This window comes from Megalopta genalis, chromosome 1, assembly GCF_051020955.1.
Source record: "Megalopta genalis isolate 19385.01 chromosome 1, iyMegGena1_principal, whole genome shotgun sequence".
Taxonomy (NCBI): Eukaryota; Metazoa; Arthropoda; class Insecta; order Hymenoptera; family Halictidae; genus Megalopta; species Megalopta genalis.
Window position 1 is genome coordinate 6,865,635 of NC_135013.1, and position 25,855 is coordinate 6,891,489.

Genomic DNA, 25,855 nt, shown 5'->3' on the forward strand with positions numbered 1-25,855 from the left:
TTGTTTAAACAATAAAATACAACAGGATGCATAGAATATTTCAAAATTTGAACGAAGGTGGTTCACCAAGGTTTTCGTAATGTAATATTTTTTATCGCATATAGGGTGAAATAGAGAGAATTAAATAAGACGTCGTTGATTTTTAAATAATTATTAATATTCAGCAATATAGAGCGATACAAAGAGTGAAAAATTAACGTACTGAAGAGGGCCTGCGAACGCTAAACGCAACAAAATTTTCTCAGACTCGTATATAAACAATGACACAACGCTACGACGACGATTTTAAGTAATAAATACATGTGTGTGCACGTGTGCTCAAATGGTGTGTGCGTGTACGTACATGCAACAAAGTATTGCTGAATAATTATCTCTCGTGTGTGTTTCTATCATCCGTATAAATACAAAATAAGATTACATATGTATATTTATATATATGTATCTATATATATAAGCTTAACAAAAAGAAAAAAAGTAGTGTACAAAATAGAAATCTATTTCCAGAATTCATTATGATATAAAAATTAATTTTCATCGGAAAAATATATACATGTACACGCAGACTCTCGTTCGTCCATGCCGATTGTGGAAAACTTAACAAGCACATTTGCGACAAAACTACGATATACTTCTCTCACTGGGTAACTGACATAAATTTTTATCTCCCGTATTTTCAATCCACTTCTCATCATCACTCGTTCTATCACAAAACTGGAGAACTGACAATATGTGACGTGATCATCGGTCGATACACCGTTTTGCCTATTTGCCAATTCTTCACTCCCGCAGAGAAACTATTTATCGCGTTTGGCAGTAAAATATATGTATCAAAAATGTTCAACTTGCTAACGCTTATAAAAGATATAAAATATCTTACGCACCATCGAGAAATGCTATTAAATACTAAACGATTTGCATCATCATCTGATTGATAAAGAGATATTTTTTTCCTCATTGTAAACAATCCAAACTAAACATCCTACCTAATTGCATCGTTTTTGTTTTCATTTAAATGAACTTGCTAATTCTCTCTCTCTCTCTCTCTCCTCTCTTTTGCCCTATCTTCGTGTATATATAAGGTTTTTAAATTTTTTCCTTTTTTAATACAAATACAAGAAAAAAAATTAAAAAAAAGAACGCTTGATACTGTCAGAGACTCTCCGTGCGCTAGTCAAGGTTACCCTCGTTAAACGAATAAATCACAGGCACTGCTCTGTGTTGTTTATTTTCTCCTCGTTACGAAAAAGGAGCCACTTACATTTTCGTAACAAGATTCGGAACGAAAACGTGAAACGCTTAAAAAGAAGTCAATTGTCTTCCTTCTCGATGCGAAACGTCCTGCGTATAAACTGTAAGACAACGTTTCACTAATTACGTGTCCTACAAACTTATGTAAGCTCTATGTTGTTTGTTTGTTTGTTTGTTTGTTTGTGTGTGTGTGTGTGTGTGTGCGTGTGTGTGTTTGTTTGTACGTGTTTGCTTGTGTCGCCACATGTACGTCACCGAGCAAATAAAACTCGGAACATTGAACTTTAAGTCAGTGGTATTCCATATGTGTTTAAATTTGTTATATTTCTGTCAAGAATTCTACTAAACAACAAGGCATAAAGAGGCTCCAATGCTATTGTTTCATGGAACACCATTGCCTCAAGCTATTTTAACATGTAATTTCAAAAGTAACAGTATTTATTATAATGCATATTCAAGAACCGATTCTTCATCGAATATCGCGTACACTCGTACACACGGCGAGGACTTAAAGTTATACAAACGGATTCTGGGAAAATTATACACTTTTATCTTACAAGGCAAAATCACCAAATCCGAAAATCCTGATCTACATGAAACTTTGTGTGTGTACATGGAGCATAGTAGACTGTGGACCATTGTGCAAAAGAGAATTTCTTTGGCATAATGTCATAGCATCAACGCGTAGATGTAATAATAAAAATATGCAGAGAATAATTATTCCGTAAAAAAGAGCAGTTCGATAATCGAATATTTTTTAACGTAATTATCTAACCGACTCAAAATAGAACAGAACATTAAATATATTCAAACTTTTATTTATTACTAGAAAAAACAAAAGAAATGCAAAAGTGTAGAGGTCATTTTATTCTCCTAAGGAGTTTTTATTGAGTCAACTGAACGAAATTGTTTCTCGTACACTTCATTTACGTACGTACCGTACATATAGAAAGTTTCATTAAATCTTATGTTTTTGAATTAGATAACTTCTCTTGTTAGTAATAGTATTTAAATATAATTCAACTCGCGAAAATATTTGAATACTACTGTTAATAGTAACAATGTAATATTTTTCACTTTCACGCATATTGTTTTGTACAAATATTTTCAACATTTACCAACCTTTCAGTTCATTCGATTCGAGCTGGTTACGTACTCCACGCTAATCTTTGTTCTAATTTTTTTCTATTCTAAAGTTGCACGATGATAATCGTGTCGGAGGCACGATTAAATAACGTATACGAGCGTACACAGTAAAAGCAGTCTACAACAAAATATATGATCTCCTCAGCATGATGAAAGCGTACCTTATAAAATACAAAAAATGTTTTACTTTTTTCTTTTTTTTTTTTAAAGAGAGCTATGCGAGAACTAGATCTTTACACTGTCATGATAAGGACACACGTTCGTGTCTCGGTATAATAACTTCATTGTAGTTCCGAAATAATTCTCAGTGAACACCTGACTTAAAATCGCACTACGCAATCAACGAATTCCTATCGAGTATCCTTATTACTTAAAGAGATACACATCAGTTCAACAATATTATTTGGTCCTAATTGCCGGTAAAAAACATTACCGTTACCGACATTGAGAGTAGCATGTCTATACGTACTGACGCAGGCGTGACGGTTGTCCTAGCATAACTGAGTATCATAACTTCATCTCCCACAGCACAATGTGGGCATCGTTACTGTTTGGATCTTTGAACGTGTAACCAGATTTAGAGCTCTTGTCGGCAACAGACTGAGCGTTCAGTTGCCTCCAATTAATGTAACCTCTGCCGCCCATCAGCGTCAGGACCGTCCGTTTAGGTTGTTCTATTTGTTGCAGAGTTTTGTTTATCTTTTTCGCATTAGGCTTCAAATTGTTGGACGCCGGCAGGGTCTCCGCAACTGACTGCCCAATGCTACTGTTCGGAGTTGGTGTTTCGTACGGTCCGTTTCGACTAGCGGTGCTACTGTTGCGAGACAATTTCCCAGTTTTCAAGGAGATATTTTCCTCGGAACCGGAAGATGTGTACAGAGAACTGGCGTGCGAGTCCACGGACCAATTTGACAAGTCCAAGGACCTGGGCCTGGTAATTTTCATCTTCAGTCTACGGTCTAAGGTATTAACTTTATTTGGTATGGCTGCTAGCTCTGGATCGCTCCTCCTTAAGGACTCGTAAATTGGATCGATGCCAGAGCTGTTCTCGTTCTCGTAATCCTTAACGTACATAAGTTCCCCGTATAGACCGTAAACGTCGCAGTTCTCGCCCGAACTCTGCGATCCGGACATCGAACTGGACAAGAATCCACCACCGGAACCGAGCCCTCTTGGAAGTGTCTTTGAACCTCTGTACTCGTATTCCTTGCTCCGTTTCCGTCTCAACATTACCGGGCTGCTCGCTAGTTGTTGCTTGAGCTTCACTATGCTATTCGACATGGACGAATCTAAGCTTGCCCTGTCTCGGCTACTCCTGCTGCTATCAGTTTCCTTATTCCGTAATTGTACGGTCTCCTCGTCTGTGATCTCATCGCTTGCGCAGTTCAGGGTATTCTTATGATTCTGAATAGCTAGCAAGAAGGTGATGGGGCCGAAGTGCGCGTGGTAAGAGATATTCACACGGCCACTGATAATGGGTACTCCTTCCAAACGAGGAAGAGGAATCGTTAGGCTGATGCCTACGTTTGTGCCAACCCAGAGGAGACCCTTGCAAGCTAGCAGTGCCGTTACCGTAACCGTGGTCTGGTTATTGTTCAGATTATCGCCGCAGGAATTCGAGGTATTATTCGACCTGGTCACCCTTAGGACGTTGGACGCTATGTTGATGTCTTGGAGGTGTTTAAACGTTTCGGTGTGGTATAAACATACGGTGCTAGAGTTCTTCAAAGCGACCCAAAGGCCTACACCAGAGTGAGCCATCAACTTCACGTTGCCAACGTGTTCGTGCTGAGCACTGAAGCTTTTCGTGATATCGCCGGTGACCCCGTTTAGCACCCACACCTTTTTGCCACAAGCGGCGTAAACGGACGCGTTGATCGGCATCAAACAAGACACGGGTTCGCTGCCCAATGATATCACGTGCGGCTCTTTGAGGTTCCAGGTACCATCTATTTGTCTCCTGAACAGCAGCAGCAAGCCAATGCCCAGCGCGACGAAAACGTTGTCGCAGTGATACTTGATCTGTATCACTGGTCCCGACACGGCATAGTTACCGAGTTCCTCTTGTTTTTCTGGTTCCGAGGCAGCGTAGATGATAATCTTGCGGGAATCCGTGCCCATCCATACCAGGTCGTTCGACAGTGACAATGGTTCGGAGGAGACACCTTTTACGAATTCTACGGCAGCTACTCTGGTTTCTATCAAGTCGAACGATGTTATTTGCTTCAGGGATGTGGCGGAAGCTGTTGTAGATTGACCGAATATAGTCACGTGGCTGGATATACCATCCCCTGTACAGATCCATAAGTAACTTTGACTTCTACCACGGCGCCTGGTGGGCCGTGGATTTTGGGTGGTGTAGTAACAACCGCAACGTACCTGAAAATATAGAACAAAAATATAGAACATTTCTACATCGTTTAATTGATTTAATTAATATCCAATATCTTACCTCTGTCTGATGTTGCGAGTGGTACACTTGTTGCGAACTAACGAACAATGGCATCTTGGTCGATGGTCTTTGTTCTTGTTCAGGTACTTCCCAAGAAGGAGAATTATTTGGATCTAAAGCTAACTGTGCCAGCCTAAGCTCGGTTATCCAGTCTTTCTTCACTAGAGGATTTTCTGTTTGAAATGTGTACATTTGTCCTTGCTTAGTTACCAGCTGCAAGCAACAACTATCTGCCCATACCATGTCCTCGTCTTTCTGTTGTATCGATAGTTGTATAGATTGGAGAATTTGTTTGGTCTTCTCTAACGTCATTCCCTGTAAACGAGACGCATAGAATAGAGTACACGTTACACATGAAATTTTAATACTTTGAAACGTACAGCAAAGCAAGCAAGTTAAAAAAAAAGAACAATTTGCGTATACATATTTTTCGTACCTCGTATTTACCCTTCAGTTGTGCAACTAAATCACTTATCCTGGACATCACTTCGTAATCGTGCATAAGGTCATTCATTTCTACACAGAGATTGTCCGCACCTGCCTGTCCGCATTCTCCACTTTTGTCAGATTTCAGGCTGCCGCCTTTGTTCAGACCAGCAGTTAATAATCGACTCAACGTAGGCGAAGTACTCGTGTCCTGAATCTAAAATATTTGAAATCAATATTATTTTGATTTAAGAAACTATAATTTATTTCTTCGTGGACGTCAAATTTTATTTGCATATAATAAAAAGATATAATAAAATATATTCGATTAAAAAAAAATCATTTAACGTACCTCAATGTCTGACACAGGATACGTCCACTTCAAAGTGAGTCTTTCGCTTCCGCTGAAGTCCTCCGCGGATCGCGGCGTCACGGAAACGCACACCACAAGGTCGTTCAACAACAGCAACCTTCGTCTTTTTGATTTTGTGATCATGCCATTTTGATTGAATTCCTGTAAAAATGTACGATAAAAATTGTCTCGCATACAGAGGTTCTGTTTCAATTTTGTACAAATCTGTACATACCAACTGTGTGACGTTGTCTTCCCTTATGAGATATCTAGAAGAAGATGAAAGAGGACGATGAGACAGTTTTCCGGATACATGTCGCAGCATTTCTTTGAAAGCCTGGAACTGTTCCGCCTCGCGTTTCCTCTCATTCAACATCTCTGCCAGACTTTCTAGTTGGGTCAACGCTAACTGCAACGACATTCTATCGTGGTGTCCTTGCGGCGTGTGTTTCAATAAGTCCTAGACAAATTTGATATCATTCTAATGCGATCGTCGAGGAGGAAAACTAAACACTAACTAGCCGTGATGCTTACTTGTAGGAATAATATGAACTGCGGAAACCTCTGAACGGGTTTAACCATGAGCCCAAAAAAGGACAGTCTATCGTGTGCACTTATTTGTTTCACCTGTAACAGAAAATTAATTTGAATATCAGAGACATGGTAATACAAATGTCTGTGATATATTCGAGACTGCCTCACCAATTATTTTTCCATTAAAAATTAGCTTGGAAGTGGTTAGAAGTAAGAGAGCAGAATGTATTCTATATATATGTGTGTGTTAGTTATATAGTTAAAATATATAGTATATATAAAATATATATATTCTATATATTCTATACATTCTATATATTCTATATATTCTATATATTCTATATATTCTATACATTCTATATATTCTATATATATATTCTATATCTATTTTAACTACTCATTGACACAAATGAAACTGGTGTTAGTAGAGGTAACTCCGAATGTAATTTAGCATTAAACAGGTACTAAATAGCGGCAATAACCAGGCGTCATCTCACACCTGCTGGTAATGGTTCATGTGTTTACCTTGAAGAAGTCGGCAAGCGCAGTTTTTCGTTTCGACTCCTGTTTAGCTAAATCCATGGCTACCGAGAAATTGTTTATGAAGCCACTGTAAATATCTAGCACGATCGCTTTGCTGAAGCTGGCCACGAATACGTCACCCAGCTTCTCATCTTTGTCCCATGAACGAACGCATTCAGCGAGCGCAATTCTGAACAACGTGTGGCACTGCAGAATTTCGGGCAATCTATGAAACAACGTTGCTATTTTCCCTTGGCTCAATATAGGCGGCGAGGATTCCTCCAAAGGTTTCTTGTAATCCTGAAACAGGGAAATAATGTAATCTTTAATCGAACGAGAAAAACCAAAAAGGTACTTTACATTCTCTATATATGATATGTACATGTATTCTCTATAATAGGCTCAGCTCGATACGTACGTTCACTAGCCTCTGCAACGTGGACACGTAACCGTTCTCCGAGTGCACTATGGCTGCTACTATGTGCCGGCGTTTCAGCTGCTGCGGAGTTAAATTAGGAGGTGTCGGCGGAAGAGCCGGCGGTGTTTGACGACGTTGTTGCATGCATTGAAATTGCACCATTGCGCTGTTCTCCTCTTCGACCTGGAAGCGACTTATATTAGTATAATATCATCAGTGTTTGTGAATGGTTGTGATCACATTTTTTTTATTTCACTTTCTAAACAAAGGAGACTTTTGCATTACTTGTGGAATAATACTAAGTAGCAGATATTAGACTACGTTAGGTTAAATAATTTTAAGATTTAGAAATACAGTCACCACTACTAAGAATTTTTCTAAAAATAAAAAAACAACTACATGAATTTCTTGCAAGTTATGGTGACTGAAAACTTCACAATGAGTCTCAGATGTTCACAAATTAAAAAATAGTTTCTATATAATAGTTTCTATACTTTTCATTTTCTGTGTGTCTAGAGACAAGGATATATTTTTGTAATCACTACTATTTAATTTGCTAAATTAAGAAAGGAGATGATGAGGTCAGTGAGACTGGAGAAAATTCGTGTCTCTCTGAAGATTTTCTAGCGATAATTATTCCTTATCGTTTGCGACAATTTGAACGGGAAAGGTTTTGAACAATGGCCAAAGCAACTACCTCGCAGAGCTGAGGCATCTGAGGCGTCTTGATCGGACTCGTGAGAGAAACCGTGTCTGACGAGTCGACGTCGTACTGTTGCGTCGAACCTCGACGGATGCTGAACCATCTCGAGAGTCTTCCGTGGTTCCCAGGCGAGTCTAATGGGTCAGCGTTGTTCACTCGCATATTCTGCGACCTCCACTTGTCGCACAGTGTCCTTGCCTTGTGCAACGTGCTCCTTAACTGGCAGTTACTTCTGCAACGAATTGGTCGTTACATTAATTGCAAAGTACAGAGACGGAGCCACAGGGCTGCCAGGTGAACCGAAACAATCGACAAATTCTTGCCGGACCAACGAAACAACGTACGAGAATGTATTTTGATCAGCTCTTTCTAATCATTGGATCGATGCAAAAGCAACACTAGAACTATTTCAAATTCAACAAGTACTTGTTCGCAGAATAATTAACAAGGATTTCCGTTGACGTTTTACGTCAATCGGATATTTGCCTAACGATCAAACAGCGGATGTTTATGCACTTGTAGAATGTTTGAGTATGCAAAACGCGGCAAAGTATAATTCACGATCAAGTCCTTCGCAATTCACAGACTATTTTCAGTATACGGACATTTTTTAAATAGTATGTATACTATATATATATATAAGTATACAAAAATGTCTCGCAATCTGGAAATGGCGGGTTCCTCAGATCATTTGAAGCAACTTCTTCCTTTACAAAAATGTTCTCCGAGGCGCCGTTAACGAGTTATTAACGAAAAACAGTGACCAATGAGAGGCGAGCTCAGCTGGCGCGAGGCGACCGAGCGAATGAGCGGAACTGGGCTTCGCGCGCTGGTACTCGATTCTTATGGGTCACTGTTTTTCGTTAATAACTCGTAAACGGTGCCTCGGAGAAAATTTTTGTAAAGGAAAAAGTTGCTTCAAATGACCTGAGGAACCCACCACTTTCGGATTGCGAGACATTTTTGGGACACCCTGTATGTAAGTGTATATAATACTGTAGTATAGTATTTTTCAAATCTATGTAAAATACATATATCTCTGCTTGATATCGATCCTTGGATAACTATTTTCAGGGAATAGAAATTCCATACGTATTCACATTGTGCACACGTTACGTTCGACATTTTTGATATTCGCTTTAATGCCTATGTCAATATCGCAAGGCAGGAGAGATAAAGCAGTTCCAGTTGCAGGAAATCGATTCTGTGTGAACATGCCATTCTTCTTCAAAAGATAAGCAAATATCTATTTAAATCGAACGTTTCCATGTTCTTGGAAACGTCGACATTAAATTCCAAGAACTTTCCATCCAGGTTTATCTAATTTACTGTGTATTCCTGTAAAATGCATTTTAAGGTAAAAACACCTTTTTTTCACAGTGGATACTGTTAGATACAACAAATATACTGAAATTTGACGATGCAAAAAAATACCGTGTAAAGACTCAGGTGCATTGAAGATGAGTTTTGCTGAATTATCAAATTGTAAGTTCATCACACGATCTTAAGAATCTAAGATTTTTATCTAGGTATTTTTACTAATCTGATTTCTTAAAATTTGTTTTTTTTTTTAATGAAAATTTGACGGTGCAAAAAAATACCATGTAAAGACTCAGGTGCATTGAAGATGAGTTTTGCTGAATTATCAAATTGTAAACAGGTTCGTCACACGATCTTAAGAATCTAAGATTTTTATCTAGGTATTTTTACTAATCTGATTTCTTAAAATTTGTTTTTTTTTTTAATGAAAATTTGACGGTGCAAAAAAATACCATGTAAAGACTCAGGTGCATTGAAGATGAGTTTTGCTGAATTATCAAATTGTAAACAGGTTCGTCACACGATCTTAAGAATCTAAGATTTTTATCCAGGTATTTTTACTAATCTGATTTCTTAAAATTTGCTTTTTTTATGAAAATTTGACGATGCAAAAAAATACCATGTAAAGACTCAGGTGCATTGAAGATGAGTTTTGCTGAATTATCAAATTGTAAACAGGTTCGTCACACGATCTTAAGAATCTAAGATTTTTAGCTAGGTATTTTTACTAATCTGACTTCTTAAAATTTCTTTTTCTTTTTCTTTTACAAACCTGATGTTTCCATGAATGAACCCGATGATCTAGTTTCTTTATAAATCTCTTTCTTTCACTTATCTGTAGGTTTTCATAAAAATGTCGAGGTCGCTAAGCTTCCAGCGTGAAATTCGGTCGTTGATCGTTCGGTCAAAGAAGAAATCGTTTGTTCCGGCCCACCCTGGCGCAGTGAAAATGGAACAACGCTTACTTAATACTGATATTACTCTTCTCGCTCTCGTCGTCTGAAGAGAGGTCATGATCTGAGGCGGAGCACCACGAATCCTCGCTTCTGGCCGACTGTGTCGACGTGTTAGACCTAGTCGCCTTCAAGGTAGGGTGGTGCTGTCTGTGCGTTTGCCCGACAGTTTCCATTTTCGTCGGTCCTACGTCATCCCATGATCTGCACCTTGAACGTGGTTCATCTGAAATCAACCGACATTCAACGTTTTGAGGTGTAATTTCGACATCGAACGATTAGCCTAATCGCGCTACAAGAGTACCAAGAGATATCGCATGTGCGCGCGCGCCTCCTCGCCTTTAAACTCTCAGAGTTGTTTTCATCCCTTCGATATGGCCTAGCGCGTGTAGGTGTTACTAGTGGATCGGGACTTTTTTAAATAATTAAATTATTTGTTTCCGACTTCAGCAACTGGATGCAATGTAAAAGATGAAAGAGCCGTAAAAAAAACCTAGATTAACATTTACGTTTACCTAACCGGTCAAAATGATTGGCGCCAGATTATTTTAAAAATATTCTTCTTCTGAACCGGTACAAATAATTACGTTTAATTAATAATTAATAATTAATTTAAGGATGGGTGGTGTCAAGTAAAATATTAAAGACATAACTATTAAAATGTTGAACTACTGAAATGCTGAATTATTAAAATGTTTAACTACTGAAATGCTGTATTATTAAAATGTTTAACTACTGAAATGCTGAATTATTAAAATGCTTAACTGTTACAATGCTTAACTATTAAAATGCTTAAGTATTAAAACACTTAACTATTAAATTGCGTAACTATTAAGATACTTAACTATTAAAATACTTAAATATTTACTGAACTACCTAAGCAACGTTCAAAACAGAATTATCAGAACCAAAACGTTCGAGATTAAGTATTAAATTAAGTATTAAAATACTGAACTATTAAATTCCTTAAGTATTAAAATACTTAACTATTAAATTCCTTAAGTATTAAAATACTTAACTATTAAATTCCTTAAGTATTAAAATACTTAACTATTAAATTCCTTAAGTATTAAAATACTTAACTATTAAATTCCTTAAGTATTAAAATACTTAACTATTAAATTCCTTAAGTATTAAAATACTTAACTATTAAATTCCTTAAGTATTAAAATACTTAACTATTAAATTCCTTAAGTATTAAAATACTTAACTATTAAATTCCTTAAGTATTAAAATACTTAACTATTAAATTCCTTAAGTATTAAAATACTTAACTAATAAATTACTTAACTATTAAATTACTTAACTATTAAATTGCTTAAATATTTACTGAACTACCTAAGCTACGTTCAAAATAGAATTAACAGAACCAAAACGTTCGAGATTAAGTATTAAATTAAGTATTAAAATACTTAACTATTAAATTGCGTAACTATTAAGATATTTAACTATTAAAATACTTAAATATTTACTGAACTACCTAAGCAACGTTCAAAACAGAATTATCAGAACCAAAACGTGCAAGATTAAAGAGTCGAGCAGCAGTTTAATCAAAAGGATTGCCACACGTATTCTGCAAAATATTGTTGCACAATTTCTTAGGAACAATGATTTCCGATCTGGAGTGAACTAGTACAGGTTTTGCAAGAACAACGTTCGCTAAACGATCCTCGAGATCGTGACAACTCATTACCATACGCCTTAATGTAACTATATTTTCGTTAAACGAGTGACGACAGGCTCTATTTATACAACTTATGTGTGTCTGTGTGCGTGTGTATGTGTCATTCGTTACAATCGATTCGATCCTCCTTTTATCTCCCGAGGTAACAATTTCAGAGGTCCATGCTCGCCAAAAAGAAACGAGAAATCTGGACGTCTTCTCTGCGCGCGAATTTCCTCGAAGTCCGATCAACGGCAATAAATGCGCGACGATGAAAAATGCGCGTCTTCGAAATCGTTTTCGCAATGCTCGAAGCTTGTGCGTTCATCATCGTATAAACGATTTCGCAACGTGACGTGATTTTTCTTGCTCGCTAATCCATCCAGCTAGCTTCTGGATCGCGGACCTTCGAGCGAATTTTCGCAGATTATTCCGTCGAATTCGGACCGAGGAAAAAATGCGATTGATTATCTTGATCTTTCAAAGTTAAATTAACATTTATTTACAACGTTTTTATTCACGGAATAATCGTGCCATTAGATTTATTTACGAACGAAGCAGAAATCTCGAAAATCGATCTCAATTTTTATGAATCGAGTCATGAAAATTTATACATTAATTTATACGTTAATTTGTACATTAACAATCCGTTTATCATAATTCCTTGTGAATATTATAGTTTAGCAATCTATTTATTCAATAAACCATGGATCAATTCTAAATATTTCACCTGTTGGTGCCAAATTAAACAAAGGGTTATTCCGTCGATCAATAAAATTATAATAATAATAATGATTATTGTTTTTTATTATTATTATTACTATTATCGTTATTACTATTATTGTTGGTATTATTATTATTGTTATTATTATTACTATTGTTATTACTATTATTATTATTATTGCTATTATTGTTAGTATCATTATTATTGTTATTATTACTACTACTATTGTTATTACTATTATTATTATTATTGTTATTATTACTACTACTATTGTTATTACTATTATTGTTAGTATTATTATTATTGTTATTATTATTACTATTGTTATTATTATTATTATTATTATTATTATTATTGTTGTTGTTGTTATTACTATTATTGTTAGTATCATTATTATTGTTACTATTGTTATTACTATTATAGTTAGCATTATTATTATTGTTATTATTATCATTGTTATCATTATTATTATATCTTGTTTCCGAGATTTTTACATTTCCCCTATTGCGAATCGCGTGCTAATCTTTATCGCCGATAATAAAAATGTTCAGTTCGAGGCGAAATAAAACATTAAAATTGTAAAATACGCAGCAGCTCGCGTAATGCTTGGTATCATGCTCATGATAGTGCACGACGATCGTTCCCAACCGCCCAATGGACAACGTTGAACAGGCTGTGGGGGACAGTCATTGGCGTTGGTCGGGTTAAAGAAAATCATAATGTCGCTAATAAACACGTTTAGAAACAATACGGACGGAGATAAGAGCGATGATGTTCCGGGTGAGTCACGTCACGCGAGCTGAATTCCGTGTTGGCAAACTATTCCATTAAACGTGGTCGAAATCTCGCGCGGAAAATTTAGAGACCTGTTCCTCGAGAAGTAGCCTATGCAACGCGGATAATTTTAGGATCAAGACATTGTAATTTATTACTTCCCACGTTCCCGGATTTTGGAGTCGAACGCGAAGGTCGTCCATAGATCACGCGGACGCTTATGAAAATTCACGATTTCTTATGATCGATCGATCTTTCGGCCTAGACGAGATTTTTGTTTGTTTAATCTTCGTAAGATTTCTATCGTAACAATATATGCTTGGATTTCTTACGAAAACATTTTTATATTTTCAGCAAATGTAAATGTATTTTAACGTCGAAGATTATTATAAATATATATGTTAGTTTACGATCATCTCGAATTTTATTGATCAATCTTGCTCGGTATATTGTTGATTAATTTTTTATTTAGTATTAAACGAAGTTGAATATAATATATTATTTTATATAATATTATATTATTAATTTAATATTGATAATATATTATAATATTATATATATATAATAATATATAATATTAAAAATATAAAAAAATATGTATTAGTTTACGACCATCTCGAATTTTATTGATCAATCTTGCTCGGTATATTGTTGATTAATTTTTTATTTAGTATTAAACGAAGTTAAATATAATATATTATTCTATATAATATTATATTATATATATTAATTTAATATTGATAATATTATAATATTATATATAATAATATTATATTATTAATATAATATTATATAAAAATATATTATTTTATATATTATTAATATTATTATATAATAATATATTATTTTATATATTATTAATATTATTATATATTATTTTTTATAAGAATATTTTATTTAAATATTCTGTATTAATGGACATTTTCTAAACACGTTGGTTTTTCTATAGACCTTAACGAACCGTGTGAAAATTTCAATTAATCGTCACGAACCGTATAGCGAGATATAACGGTACTTATTACTCTGGGTCCAAATAGACCCGACTCCCGCAGTCCGAGCGTCGAACAGGTCTATCGAGCTCGTAAGAAAATTTACATAGCGGTGAATTCTCTCAATTGATCGTCTTTTAAGATTGAATCTCAGCCAGTTATACGGATTAGGTGCGGCCTATACTTATCACGGTAAAATTTTGCATCGTACCACAGTGTCGCCGTTAGAATAAAAGCAACACGTAAGTTTGACCTATAATGATTTTATCAACCCTCACAGCTGGCCTTGCTAACCCTTATCATTCCTCTCGGTCAATTGTTCGTTAAATGTTGTGGCTTTTCTGCCGCGCGATTGCAAGCTCTGTTTCGAACGAATCAGATTTCCATATCTCTGACACCGTTGTTAGCATTGCATAATACTATTTTTAAGCCGTTCGTGTCCTCAATTTTTTTTTTAAACGATCGTCTTTACGCGCGAGGAGTCTGTGAAGCAAGAAGAAACTTCGCGTTTATGACAGCCTTGGCAGAAAAAGCATTCGCGATTGTGTCTGTGGGAAGAATTCGTGCATATATTAAAAATTGAATAACAATATTGTGCGATCGTCGAAAAATAAAATGCAAGAGATGTTCGTATTTCAAGAAAATATCCATGGAATTATTATTATTACTATTATTATTATTATTGGTGGTAAAATAGTAACAATATACTGGTAGTAAAATAATAGTAATAATATACTGGTAGTAAAATAATAACTTATTGTTATTATTATTATTGGTGGTAAAATAGTAACAATATAGTAATATTGTAGTGATATAATTATATATAATGTAATAATATACAGGTAGTAAAATAATAACTTATTGTTATTATTATTATTGGTGGTAAAATAGTAACAATATAATAATGTTGTAATAATGTAATTATATATAATGTAATAATATACTGGTAGTGAAATAATAACTTATTGTTATTATTATTATTGGTGGTAAAATAGTAACAATATAATAATATTGTAATAATATAATTATATATAATGTAATAATATACTCGTAGTAAAATAATAACTTATTGCTATTATTATTATTGGTGGTAAAACAGTAACAATATAATATTGTAATAATATAATTATATCTAATGTAATAATATACTGGTAGTAAAATAATAACTTATTGTTATTATCATTATTATTGGTGGTAAAATAGTATTATTATTATATTAAAATAGTAACATCATTAATAAGTTACTGAAATTATACTGTATACGTTTGATTTTCTTTATATTTTGTTATGCAACAGTTAATATAAAATATATAATTTCACAAAGAACATCAAAGTATATTCTTCTTAATCAGTTAGCTCTTTCTGATGAGTATACTCTTCAAAAATATATTAATAATATTAATATAATATATATTAATATATATAATATAATATATATTAATATATAATATTAATATAATATAATATATATTAATATATAATATTAATATAATATAATATAATATTAATATATAATATATTAATATAATATAATATTAATCATATTAAATATTGCAACTGGTTCCAAGAGGAATGACATTTGCGTCTAATTTATTATATTTCCTGCAATTAACGAAGGCATTTTTTTCTTTTTGCATAAAGATCCGTTTAATCATAAGTCAGTCTAATCGCGACAGTTTGAATATCGAAAATATCGAATATTTGTCACGCAGACGCTGTGAGAGATCGGCAGAAACGTCGACGCAGTTGGAAAGTTCCCGCGATCGAGATCGTGTGCTCGTGAAGGCCTGAAACTCTCTGTGGAGAGGAAAATGTTGATGCGTCGTTTATAAATGTGGGAAACGGGCGGAACAAACTCGCGTTAACCAGATAGCCACCCTGGATGTTAACGCCGAAGTAACTTGAGCGCGACACTCACGCCGGAAGGTCCAATAAAACCGGCAACGCGTGGAACCCACCGTTTCCGCACGGGGTCCATCAGCATGGCCAGCGCGTCGTTAATTACGAGAGAAAGATCCTAAAGTTCAAGTTCAGAGGACGGCGATGTTCTCTCGGCGTTCCCCGAGTCGGTTTTCCGCGACAACCGGAGGCGTGGCTAAACGATGCTTCTGATTAAATTAATCCTTTCGTAGATAGTGTTGCATCTTCGTTGAGAATTCGATCAAAAAGAGAATATAAAGAGAAAAATAATTAGAATATAATAATAATAAAATAATAATATAATATAATAATATAATTATACAGTATATATAATGTGATATTCGATATAATGATATTATTAATATTATAATAATAATTAATATTAATTACATTGATAATATAATACAACGTATGATATTATTAATATAATAATATTTATTACGTAGAATCGTAGAGACAAATCTGGGACACATGTATATTTTAGAAAATTAGACAAATTTCTCTTGTTTCCCAAATACAATATAGATATTAATCAATGTTATTATTATATAACGTCGACAATATTTTGATATATAATCCATATTATTGTAATATTAATAAATCAATTTATATTATAATATCGGTATTATAATTAATTAAGGCATAAATATAATATAATTGTTAATTTAATAATTAGAATATAAAGAGAGAAACAAGAGAAATTTGTCTAATTTTCTGAAATATGTGTCCCAGATTTATCTCTACGATTCTACGTAATAAATATTATTATATTAATAATATTATACTGTATTCCATCTTCGTTAAGAATTCGATTAAAAAGAATATAAAAAGGGAAACAAGAGAAATTTGTCTAATTTTATAAAATATACATGTGTCCAGATTTACCTCTACGATTCTACGTAATAAATATTATTATATTAATAATATTATACTGTATTCCATCTTCGTTGAGAATTCGATCAAAAAGAATGTAAAAAGGGAAACAAGAGAAATTTGTCCAATTTTCTAAAATATACGTGTGTTCCAGAGTTATCTCTACGATTCTACGTAATAACTATTATAATAATAAAAATATCATACTGTGCATTATATTATATTGTCAATGTAATTAATATTAATTATTATAATTAATTATACTGTATAATTATATTATTATATTATAATATTAATTTATTTTAATAATATTATTTCTAATACAAATCTATGAATAATAACAATAATAATTAATATAACAATTCATGTTATTATAACAACAACAATATTTTCATATAATCCATATTATTGTAATATTAATAAATCAATTTATATTATAATATCGATATTATAATTAATTAAGTCATAAATATTGAAATACAAAAGATATTAATCAATGTTATTATTATATAACATCAACAATATTTTGATATAGTCCATATTATTGTAATATTAATAAATCAATTTATACTATAATATCGGTATTATAATTAATTAAGGCATAGATATCGAAATATAATATAGACATTAATCAATGTTACAACATAAATATGAAAATATTTTTGTAAGGTCACCGTAAGGCAACCACGACTCGAGACACAATCGAATCGAATCAATCGATGCGCGACGACGTTGAGTCTCTCCGATGGAAAGAGAAAAAAAAGTGGCTCCATAAATATTTATCAAGATAACGTGAAAAAAGGAGACATCTGGAAGATAGCGGCGCGGTGCCCGCGCGTCCGTGGTGGTAAAGGAAAGCGCCTATAACGCCGCGCGCATATATATTATGCAAATACAAGGGTCCAATGAGGATGTTGCGACTTGAACGTTTAACTGTCCACATGCATTGTCCGTCGGAAATTAAAGTTTATAGTTCTGCAGTAATTTATGAGAAAGAATCCGTTCTATTATTATTGCCTGTTCGAGGCTGATGCAAATAGGAAACAGCTTGACATCCAGCATGGACGGAGGGGTGTACAAAGTGTACCATCGCGTAGACTCTTCTGCTTGGAATATAAACAGCATAACAAATTCTTCTATTACGCAACACGTTGCCGAGCGTGTACCTTGCATATGTAGTATGTCAACTTATTATTGGCGAATGATTGGTAAGCCCGATTTAAATTTAAACGAACATTATCTCTCCGCAATTAAAACTGTTCAATAATTCATTGTTCAATTCGAGCACCACGCGTCGACGCGAAGTTTTATGAACCGTGGCGAAAGAAGATGGCCCGTCGTTCTTGTCCTTGACTTATTTCTGCCATCGAGGCACCTGCCTCGATTTAATTGATCCTGATTTACGACGTTTCCACGCGTACAGGTAATTCTCTATGCGCGGATCGTTTCTCGTACACGGATAATGCTTTTTCTTGCAGGCGAGTTGTTATACGATGCAGGTGATTCTTCGTACACAGGTGATTAATTCTTCATATGCAGGTAATTCTTCATACAGAGTATTCCAAAATTATTGTACAAGCGAGCGAATGAGTTCCTGAGGTGATTTGAAGTAACTTTTTCCTTTGCGAAAATGCAATCCGCGGCTTCGTTTACGAGTTATTAACGAAAAACACTGACCAATAGGAGATCGCGTGCGGCTGACGCTCCGCCCTCGCGACCACTGTCGCTGACGCTCCGACCTCGCGACCGCTGTCGCTAACGGTCGGCGCGACGCGACATTGGCCGCAAGTGTGGAGCGCCCGCAGAGCTCGTCACTCATTGGTCACTGTTTTTCGTTAATAACTCGTCAACGAAGCCGCAGATTACATTTTCGCTAAGGATATAGTTGCTTCAAATGACCTCAGGAATCTCTCGTTTACCGCTTATACAATAATTTTGGGACAGCCAATTTTTTGTGCGCAGGTGATTCGCCATATACAGGGTGTCCCACAATTATTTTAACAGCCGAAAATGAGGGGTAGCTGAGGTCATTTGAAGTAACTTTTTCCTTTGCGAAAATGCAATCCGCGGCTTTGTTTACGAGTTATTAACGAAAAACACTGGCCAATGAGAGGTGACGGTGCGAGAGAGAGGGTCCGCGAGAGAGTCCGCAGCACGAGGCTTTGACAGAAGGTCGGGACGGACTCGAGCCGCGTTCGAAGTATTGAACAAGTCATGAAGCGAGAACTTTCCGGATTTTTTTAACTACATAACAGTGATATTTTTAAGAAAAACGCTGTTCACCTTTACTTTAGAACGTCTGCAGAATATTCACTAATTTTTCGGACTCGAAATAATATGTAGTTTAACCGTGACAGTCGTTTTAATTTTCTGGTGTGCATGACACCTTATGTGTACCATATGAAATTTTTATGCAAGGTGTACAATGAAGATTAACAAAGTTCGTAAATGATATTTTAATTTAAATAACTCCGTGTACGAACAGAATTCAACGAATGATTCGCAAAGCTGATTTAATAATAAATAATCGCGTTAAGGTACGTAAAGGATTTGTTTTTTAGAGAAATATGAAAAATATTATCGATAAGAAACTCACCCATTTAGTTGAGGATGCATTTGCTGACTCGTACGTACTGACCTCGTACAACGAACAGCTGATCCCAGGTCGATGACCGCAACATTCGAGGGATACTGTCGGTGGAACCTCTGGTATGGTTATTTGCGAAGTTCACTTACACTGCACTGTCACCAAACACTGATCAGTTATTTAATCACTGATAATCCGAATCACTTGTGGATATTTAAGAAAGATCACTGAGACTCGTTCGCGGATAATCGTTTATTCGACGCGTTCGTTCGGAAGTCGACGTTTCACTGCCGAAAAATTCAGGCCTTGACTGTGGGTCCTTGTTGTTCTTCGTTCGGCCGTCCGAGGAAATGACACTCGATACCATTTTCTTCGCACGGCCATTAATTACGTTCTAAGAGCGCAGGGTGACAGCGGGTCGGACACAGTTTACGTCTCGGCATATCTTGTTTATTTCATTTGGCGGTACCCTGCGCTTCGAAGAAAATAGTATCGGGTGTTATTTCCTCGGACGGCCGAAAGACGAACGACAAGGCCTCGATTTTTTGGCAGTGAAACGTCGACTTCCGAACGAACGCGTCGAATAAACGATTATCCGCGAACGAGTCTCAGTGATCTTTCTTAAATATCCACAAGTGATTCGGATTATCAGTGATTAATTAAGTGATCAGTGTTTAGTGACAGTGCAGTGAAAGATCAGCTGTACGTTGTACAAGGTCAGTGCCCTTCGACATCATGAATTTCAGCCAGCAAATGCATCCTCAACTAAATGGGTGAGTTTCTTACTGATAATATTTTTCATATCTCTCTAATAAACAAATCCTTTACGTCCCTTATTTATTATTAAATCAGCTTTGCAAATCATTCGTTAATCTTCACTGTACACCTTGCATAAAAATTTCATATGGTACACACGAGGTGTCATGCACACCAGAAAATTAAAACAGCTGTCACGGTTAAACTTCATATTATTTCGGGTCCGAAAAATTAGTAAATATTCTGCAGACGTTCTAAAGTAAAGGTGAACAGCGTTTTTCTTAAAAATATCACTGTTATGTAGTTAAAAAAATCCGGAAAGTTCTCGCTTCGTGACTTGTTCAATACTTCGAACGCGGATCGAGTCCGTCCCGACCTACTGTCAAAGCCTCGTGTTGCGGACTCTCTCGCGGACCCTCTCCCTCGCACCGTCACCTCTCATTGGCCAGTGTTTTTCGTTAATAACTCGTAAACAAAGCCTCAGATTGCAAATTCGCAAAGGAAAAAGTTACTTCAAATGACCTCAGCTACCCCTCATTTTCGGCTGTTAAAATAATTGTGGGACACCCTGTATAATATATATATATATATATATATATATAATATATAAATATATATATTATTATATTATTATTATATTATATATAATATATATATAATTCTCTATTTGCAAGTAATTCATATACAGTTAAGCTCCCATTTACAAGTAATTTTCCGTTTCCAAGCAATTCTTCACAGTTAATCGTTTATACATATACAGTACTGCAGGCACTGAACTTCATCTGCAGGTAAAATGTAGCAATCGATTAACCTAATGCACCACCGTGCTCAGAGTTCTTCCAACGCCGTCCGTCGATCATTCGCCACCACGCGGCGAAACGCACAAAAGTGAAACGAGGAAACGTTTCACCGACGTTTGGAATATGAAACGGTCATTTTCCCGTGAATTTTTAACCAGCGATAATTTAACGACTGCGCCGCAGCGGCTCGCGGTAAAACGGCGTCGCGTGATTTACGACGCGGATCAATTGAACGGAACGGTTTTCGATGTAAAATGCGGGTTAACTATATCGCGCCCGGGGTCACATTATCCGATAGGAGTGTCAGACATTCTATTATGCACGATGAAATTGTGGAGTTTACGAAAAACTGTTGCAAATTCGTTTCTTAGAAAAATTATATACGCCCGTGATTATTGAATTACAAGATTCATGGGGGAAATTGTAACGTCTAGGAAACGATTTTAGAGATTGCGGGAAAATTATAGCGTCTACGAAATGATTGTAAAGTTGACAGAAAGATTGTCAAACTTCTGAAGGAATTGTAATGTTCATGGAAAAAGTATAAAGCTTTCGAAGGAATTATGAAAGTTGATAGACAAATTGTAAAGCTACTGAAGGAACTGTAAAAATTATAAAAAAAAATTATAGACCTTCCGACGGAAGTGTAAAGGTCGTGGAAAAATTGTAATACTTTTGAGTATTAGTATAAAAGTTGTAGAAAAATTATAAAGCTTCTGTGGAAATTGTAAGAGTTTTGTAGAAGTTATAATCTGTGCGTAGAAACTGTAAGGTTCGTAGAACAATTATAAAGCTTCTGAAGGAACTGTAAAAGATATAAAAAAAAATTATAGATCTTCCGACCGAAATATAAAGTTCGTGGGAAAATGGTAAAACTTTTGCGGTAACTATAAAAGTTGTAGAAAAATTATAAAGCTTCTGTGGAAATTATAAGAGTTTTGTTTAAATTATAATCTGTGCGAAGAAATTGTAAGGTTCGTAGAACAATTATAAAGCTTCTGAAGGAACTGTAAAAGTTATAAAAAAAATTATAGACCTTCCGACCGACATGTAAAGTTCGCGGAAAAATTGTAATACTTTTGAGGTAATTATAAAAGTTGTAAAAAAATTATATAGTTTCTGTGGAAATTATAAGAGTTTTGTAGAAGTTATAATCTGTGCGAAGAAATTGTAAGGTTCGTAGAACAATTATAAAGCTTCTGAAGGAACTGTAAGATTTATTGAAAAATTCTAATGCTTAGGAAAAATTTGTGTCTTCGAAAAGGCATTATAACCTCCAAAGGAATTGTATTAAAAACGATCTAGAATACAAGTTTTGGGGGATGCGAATGCATCTAGTTATTTAGAAAAATAAATAAACAAATAAAAAGATAGATAAGTGAGTATAAAAATTAATGCATAAATAAACAAATAGATAAATGTAAATAAATAAACCCAGTTACAATCCAGAAGAAGCCCGTCGAAACGGACGAACACCGTGACGCAGCCCCGTGTACACTCGCTTCTATCATCTACTTCGTCGCGGAGATACGTTACAATACGATTTCTAACACGATCGTTCGTTTACGCGTTCTCATTCCGAGCACATCAATAAAAACTCGACCGGCCCATGATCGCCAGAAGAAATATATAGGCTGCAACGTAACGTCGATCGAATCTCCCGACGAAAAATATCGTAATGCACGGTGTCACGGAAGTTTTTACGCGCCTCGATCGCATCCTCGTGCAGCGCACAAGCGTCGACTTGGCACCGTTGCTCACGCTTTTGCAAAACATTTCGAGTTCAGGATAACAATCCAGAGCCGCGCAGTTTTTACTCTCGAGAGAAGCGCGATGGACCCACTGTTATCGTTTCACATTGTCGTCGAGGAGTTCTCTGCACGAATTTCTCTACTCTTCCGCTATCGGAAAGCAGGTCAATTTGTTGATAAAAATTCAGCACCGACGTGGACACGAAAATCGTGGTCGTTTCGTAAACAATTTCTGTGCAAAAAGTTCTACGATTCTGACGCGAACTTCGTCTTTCGAAAGTAAGGTTATGTATCGCCGTTTGAAAGAAATGTTGAATCAGGGCTGGTTGGTTTGTTACCGGAGTTACAGAGCGTCCGACCGACTGTTCTTTTCCCCGAGCCAGCGTTCCCGGAACCTTGGATCCGTATCTTAATGGAATTAGCCAGTGGACGACGTTCGTTGCGCGTTTGCACGGTGTGCATTACATAATAATGAACAGGCCGGCGCGCGCGCTAATCCGCGCGGAGAGCTCTCGTCGTGCATCGGATCGCGAAACATTCGAAAGTTTCGGTCGCCAGTGAACATTGCAGCGGATCGATCGCGATTTAACGGACTAGGAAAAATCCGTGGCTCGGTGTCACGTTCAAGGTTATCCCGGGAGCGTTCGCAGGTTCTCGCGCGCTTCCGCGACGGGGCACCTCCGACGCTCTCCTTCTCCACGGACGCTTCTTGGACTTTCGCTCCTCGACGAGATAGATCGAATTTTTCTACCGCGATCCGATAAGCCTCGTCCTCGAGCTAATCTGCTTATGGTAAAATAATCGTGCCGCCGGTCGAACTTCTCTCCCCCCCCCCCTCACTCTCGTGCTCTCTCGGCCTCTCGCGGTCCTTCCGAGATGAAGCCGACGCCGCAAGGTTATTAAAGAGATTTACCGGCGAATTACCGGCAGCCTACAGCGCCGCGACTTTGAAGAAAATGTGCGATTAAGGTTAGGATTTTTCAGCGGAGAAAATATACGATTGTTTACCTTGTCTAGGGAAATCGAAGTGAAAGTATTTTTTTACACTGTTCTCTGAACTGTGTTATCAGTCGTTTTTTTTTCTATTTACTTCATTAGTTCTCATAATTTGTCCGCTACATTTGGTAAATTGTATTATTGGTATTGATGCATTTATATGAAATATTGGTTGGTGTAGAAACATTTAAAGAATTTCAAAATACTGTCACGTTATTTTGAACTTATTAAAGCGAGATGGTTCGATGCAAATATAGTTTCTTCTTTTAATAAATTTAGGACGTTGAAAATAATGTAACTGTTGGTTGGTAATTCTTAAATGTTTGTAAATACTTAAATTTCGTATTTTATTATTTAGTCAGAATGATTATTAAACTAGCCACATATGAATGTGATCTTGTCATTTATAATTTATAGATTGCAGAATATGTGATACACATGTATGTATTCAATATATTTAGTATATGTATATATTACAATTATTATATTTATTGTATATATTATAATTATTATATTTATTATATGTGTTATGTCAAGGTTATGTTCATTCATAATTTATAGATTGCAGAATATGTGATACACATGTATGTATTCAATATATTTAGTATATGTATATATTACAATTATTATATTTATTATATGTGATACACATGTATATATTCAATATATTTAGTATATGTATTTATTATAATTATTATATTTATTATATGTGTTATGTCAAGGTTATGTTCATTCATAATTTATAGATTGCAGAATATGCGATACACATGTATATATTCAATATATTTAGTATATGTATTTATTATAATTATTATATTTATTATATGTGTTATGTCAAGGTTATGTTCATTCATAATTTATAGATTGCAGAATATGCGATACACATGTATATATTCAACATATTTAGTATATATATTTATTATAATTATTATATTTATTATATGCATTAAATATAGTATATTTATTACATATAACAGATTAAATCACATTAAATGAAATTACAATTGAATTGTGATCGATATGACGATTTGCATACCACACGCGCACAAAATATGTATAATAATTGTTTTGTTCGCGGAGAATGTTGACATTGCGACGGTGTTACGTTGGGAGAAAACACGAACAAAATAACGAACACTCTCGGGACCGATCCTTTCGAGATGAAGCCGGCAGTTGCCGCAAGGTTATTAAAGAGATTTATGTACGAATTACCGGCAGCCTACAATGACGTGACTTTGGAAAAAATGTATAACTACGCTTTACAAGCGCGAGATGAATGTACGACGACGCGCCGCGGCGTTGCGTCATTTTCCCGTAAATGGTCAAGACGAGGCTAGGTGCGCGCCAGTGTCGCGTTACAGGTTGCCACCGATGGCAGCCCAGGGCTCTCTTATGTTCACGACTTTTCCAACATTAATTTTCCTACGGACAAATTTAGACGAGTCAACAATGAAGGCGGCGATAAGGAGGCTCGAGCGTGATGCAACGGAAAATGAGCGATTAAAATGAGCGACAGAGAGATTAGGAAGAGCTTTTCTCTTTCTGCATGTGTAATGTTCATAATAATAAATTATAAATTATCTTTGAAATAAATCTTAACCGGGGAAAGTGAAACATTAACGAGAAATTAATTTATTTTGCTTTAGTTGCTGTGCTTTTTTTCTTGGAAATTATGCATCGAAAATAATATTATATTAATTTAGGATGTAAGATAATTTTAGGAAAAATTTAGGTCAATTTTCAATTAGCTAATTTCAATTAGTAAAGAATGGCAACGTAGTTCTTTCAGTTAATGGACTCTTGACATGGCTTTATTATTATTCCGATAACAGGCATTTTTAATGTATTTATTTTGTTGAATATATACCTTTGGTAAACAATGACCCAGAAATTTTTATTACATATTTATATCACAATTCTCAAGCGATACTTTACAGTTTAATATTAT

The 25,855-nt window shown here is 35.3% G+C and overlaps 1 protein-coding gene across 8 annotated transcripts in view; it reads right to left on the minus strand.

Annotated features, from left to right (window-relative positions):
- Positions 1-135: 135 nt before the first annotated feature.
- The window catches only part of LOC117228686 (rho guanine nucleotide exchange factor 10), a 143,835-nt gene continuing 118,115 nt past the window's right edge, over positions 136-25,855 (minus strand). For 7 of the 8 annotated variants that reach the window (XM_076519537.1, XM_033484595.2, XM_076519522.1 and 4 more), the window contains 10 exons: positions 10,087-10,300; positions 7,796-8,033; positions 7,099-7,281; positions 6,684-6,980; positions 6,159-6,251; positions 5,860-6,084; positions 5,625-5,786; positions 5,283-5,489; positions 4,847-5,161; positions 136-4,773 (listed from right to left, as the gene is read on the minus strand). In XM_076519537.1, coding sequence (XP_076375652.1) covers positions 2,902-4,773; positions 4,847-5,161; positions 5,283-5,489; positions 5,625-5,786; positions 5,860-6,084; positions 6,159-6,251; positions 6,684-6,980; positions 7,099-7,281; positions 7,796-8,033; positions 10,087-10,300 — 3,806 coding nt within the window. In that variant the 3' untranslated portion in view covers positions 136-2,901. Of the gene's footprint in view, positions 4,774-4,846; positions 5,162-5,282; positions 5,490-5,624; positions 5,787-5,859; positions 6,085-6,158; positions 6,252-6,683; positions 6,981-7,098; positions 7,282-7,795; positions 8,034-10,086; positions 10,301-23,249; positions 23,389-25,855 lie in introns of those variants that run through there. The other variant, XM_033484596.2, reaches the window with a different exon arrangement.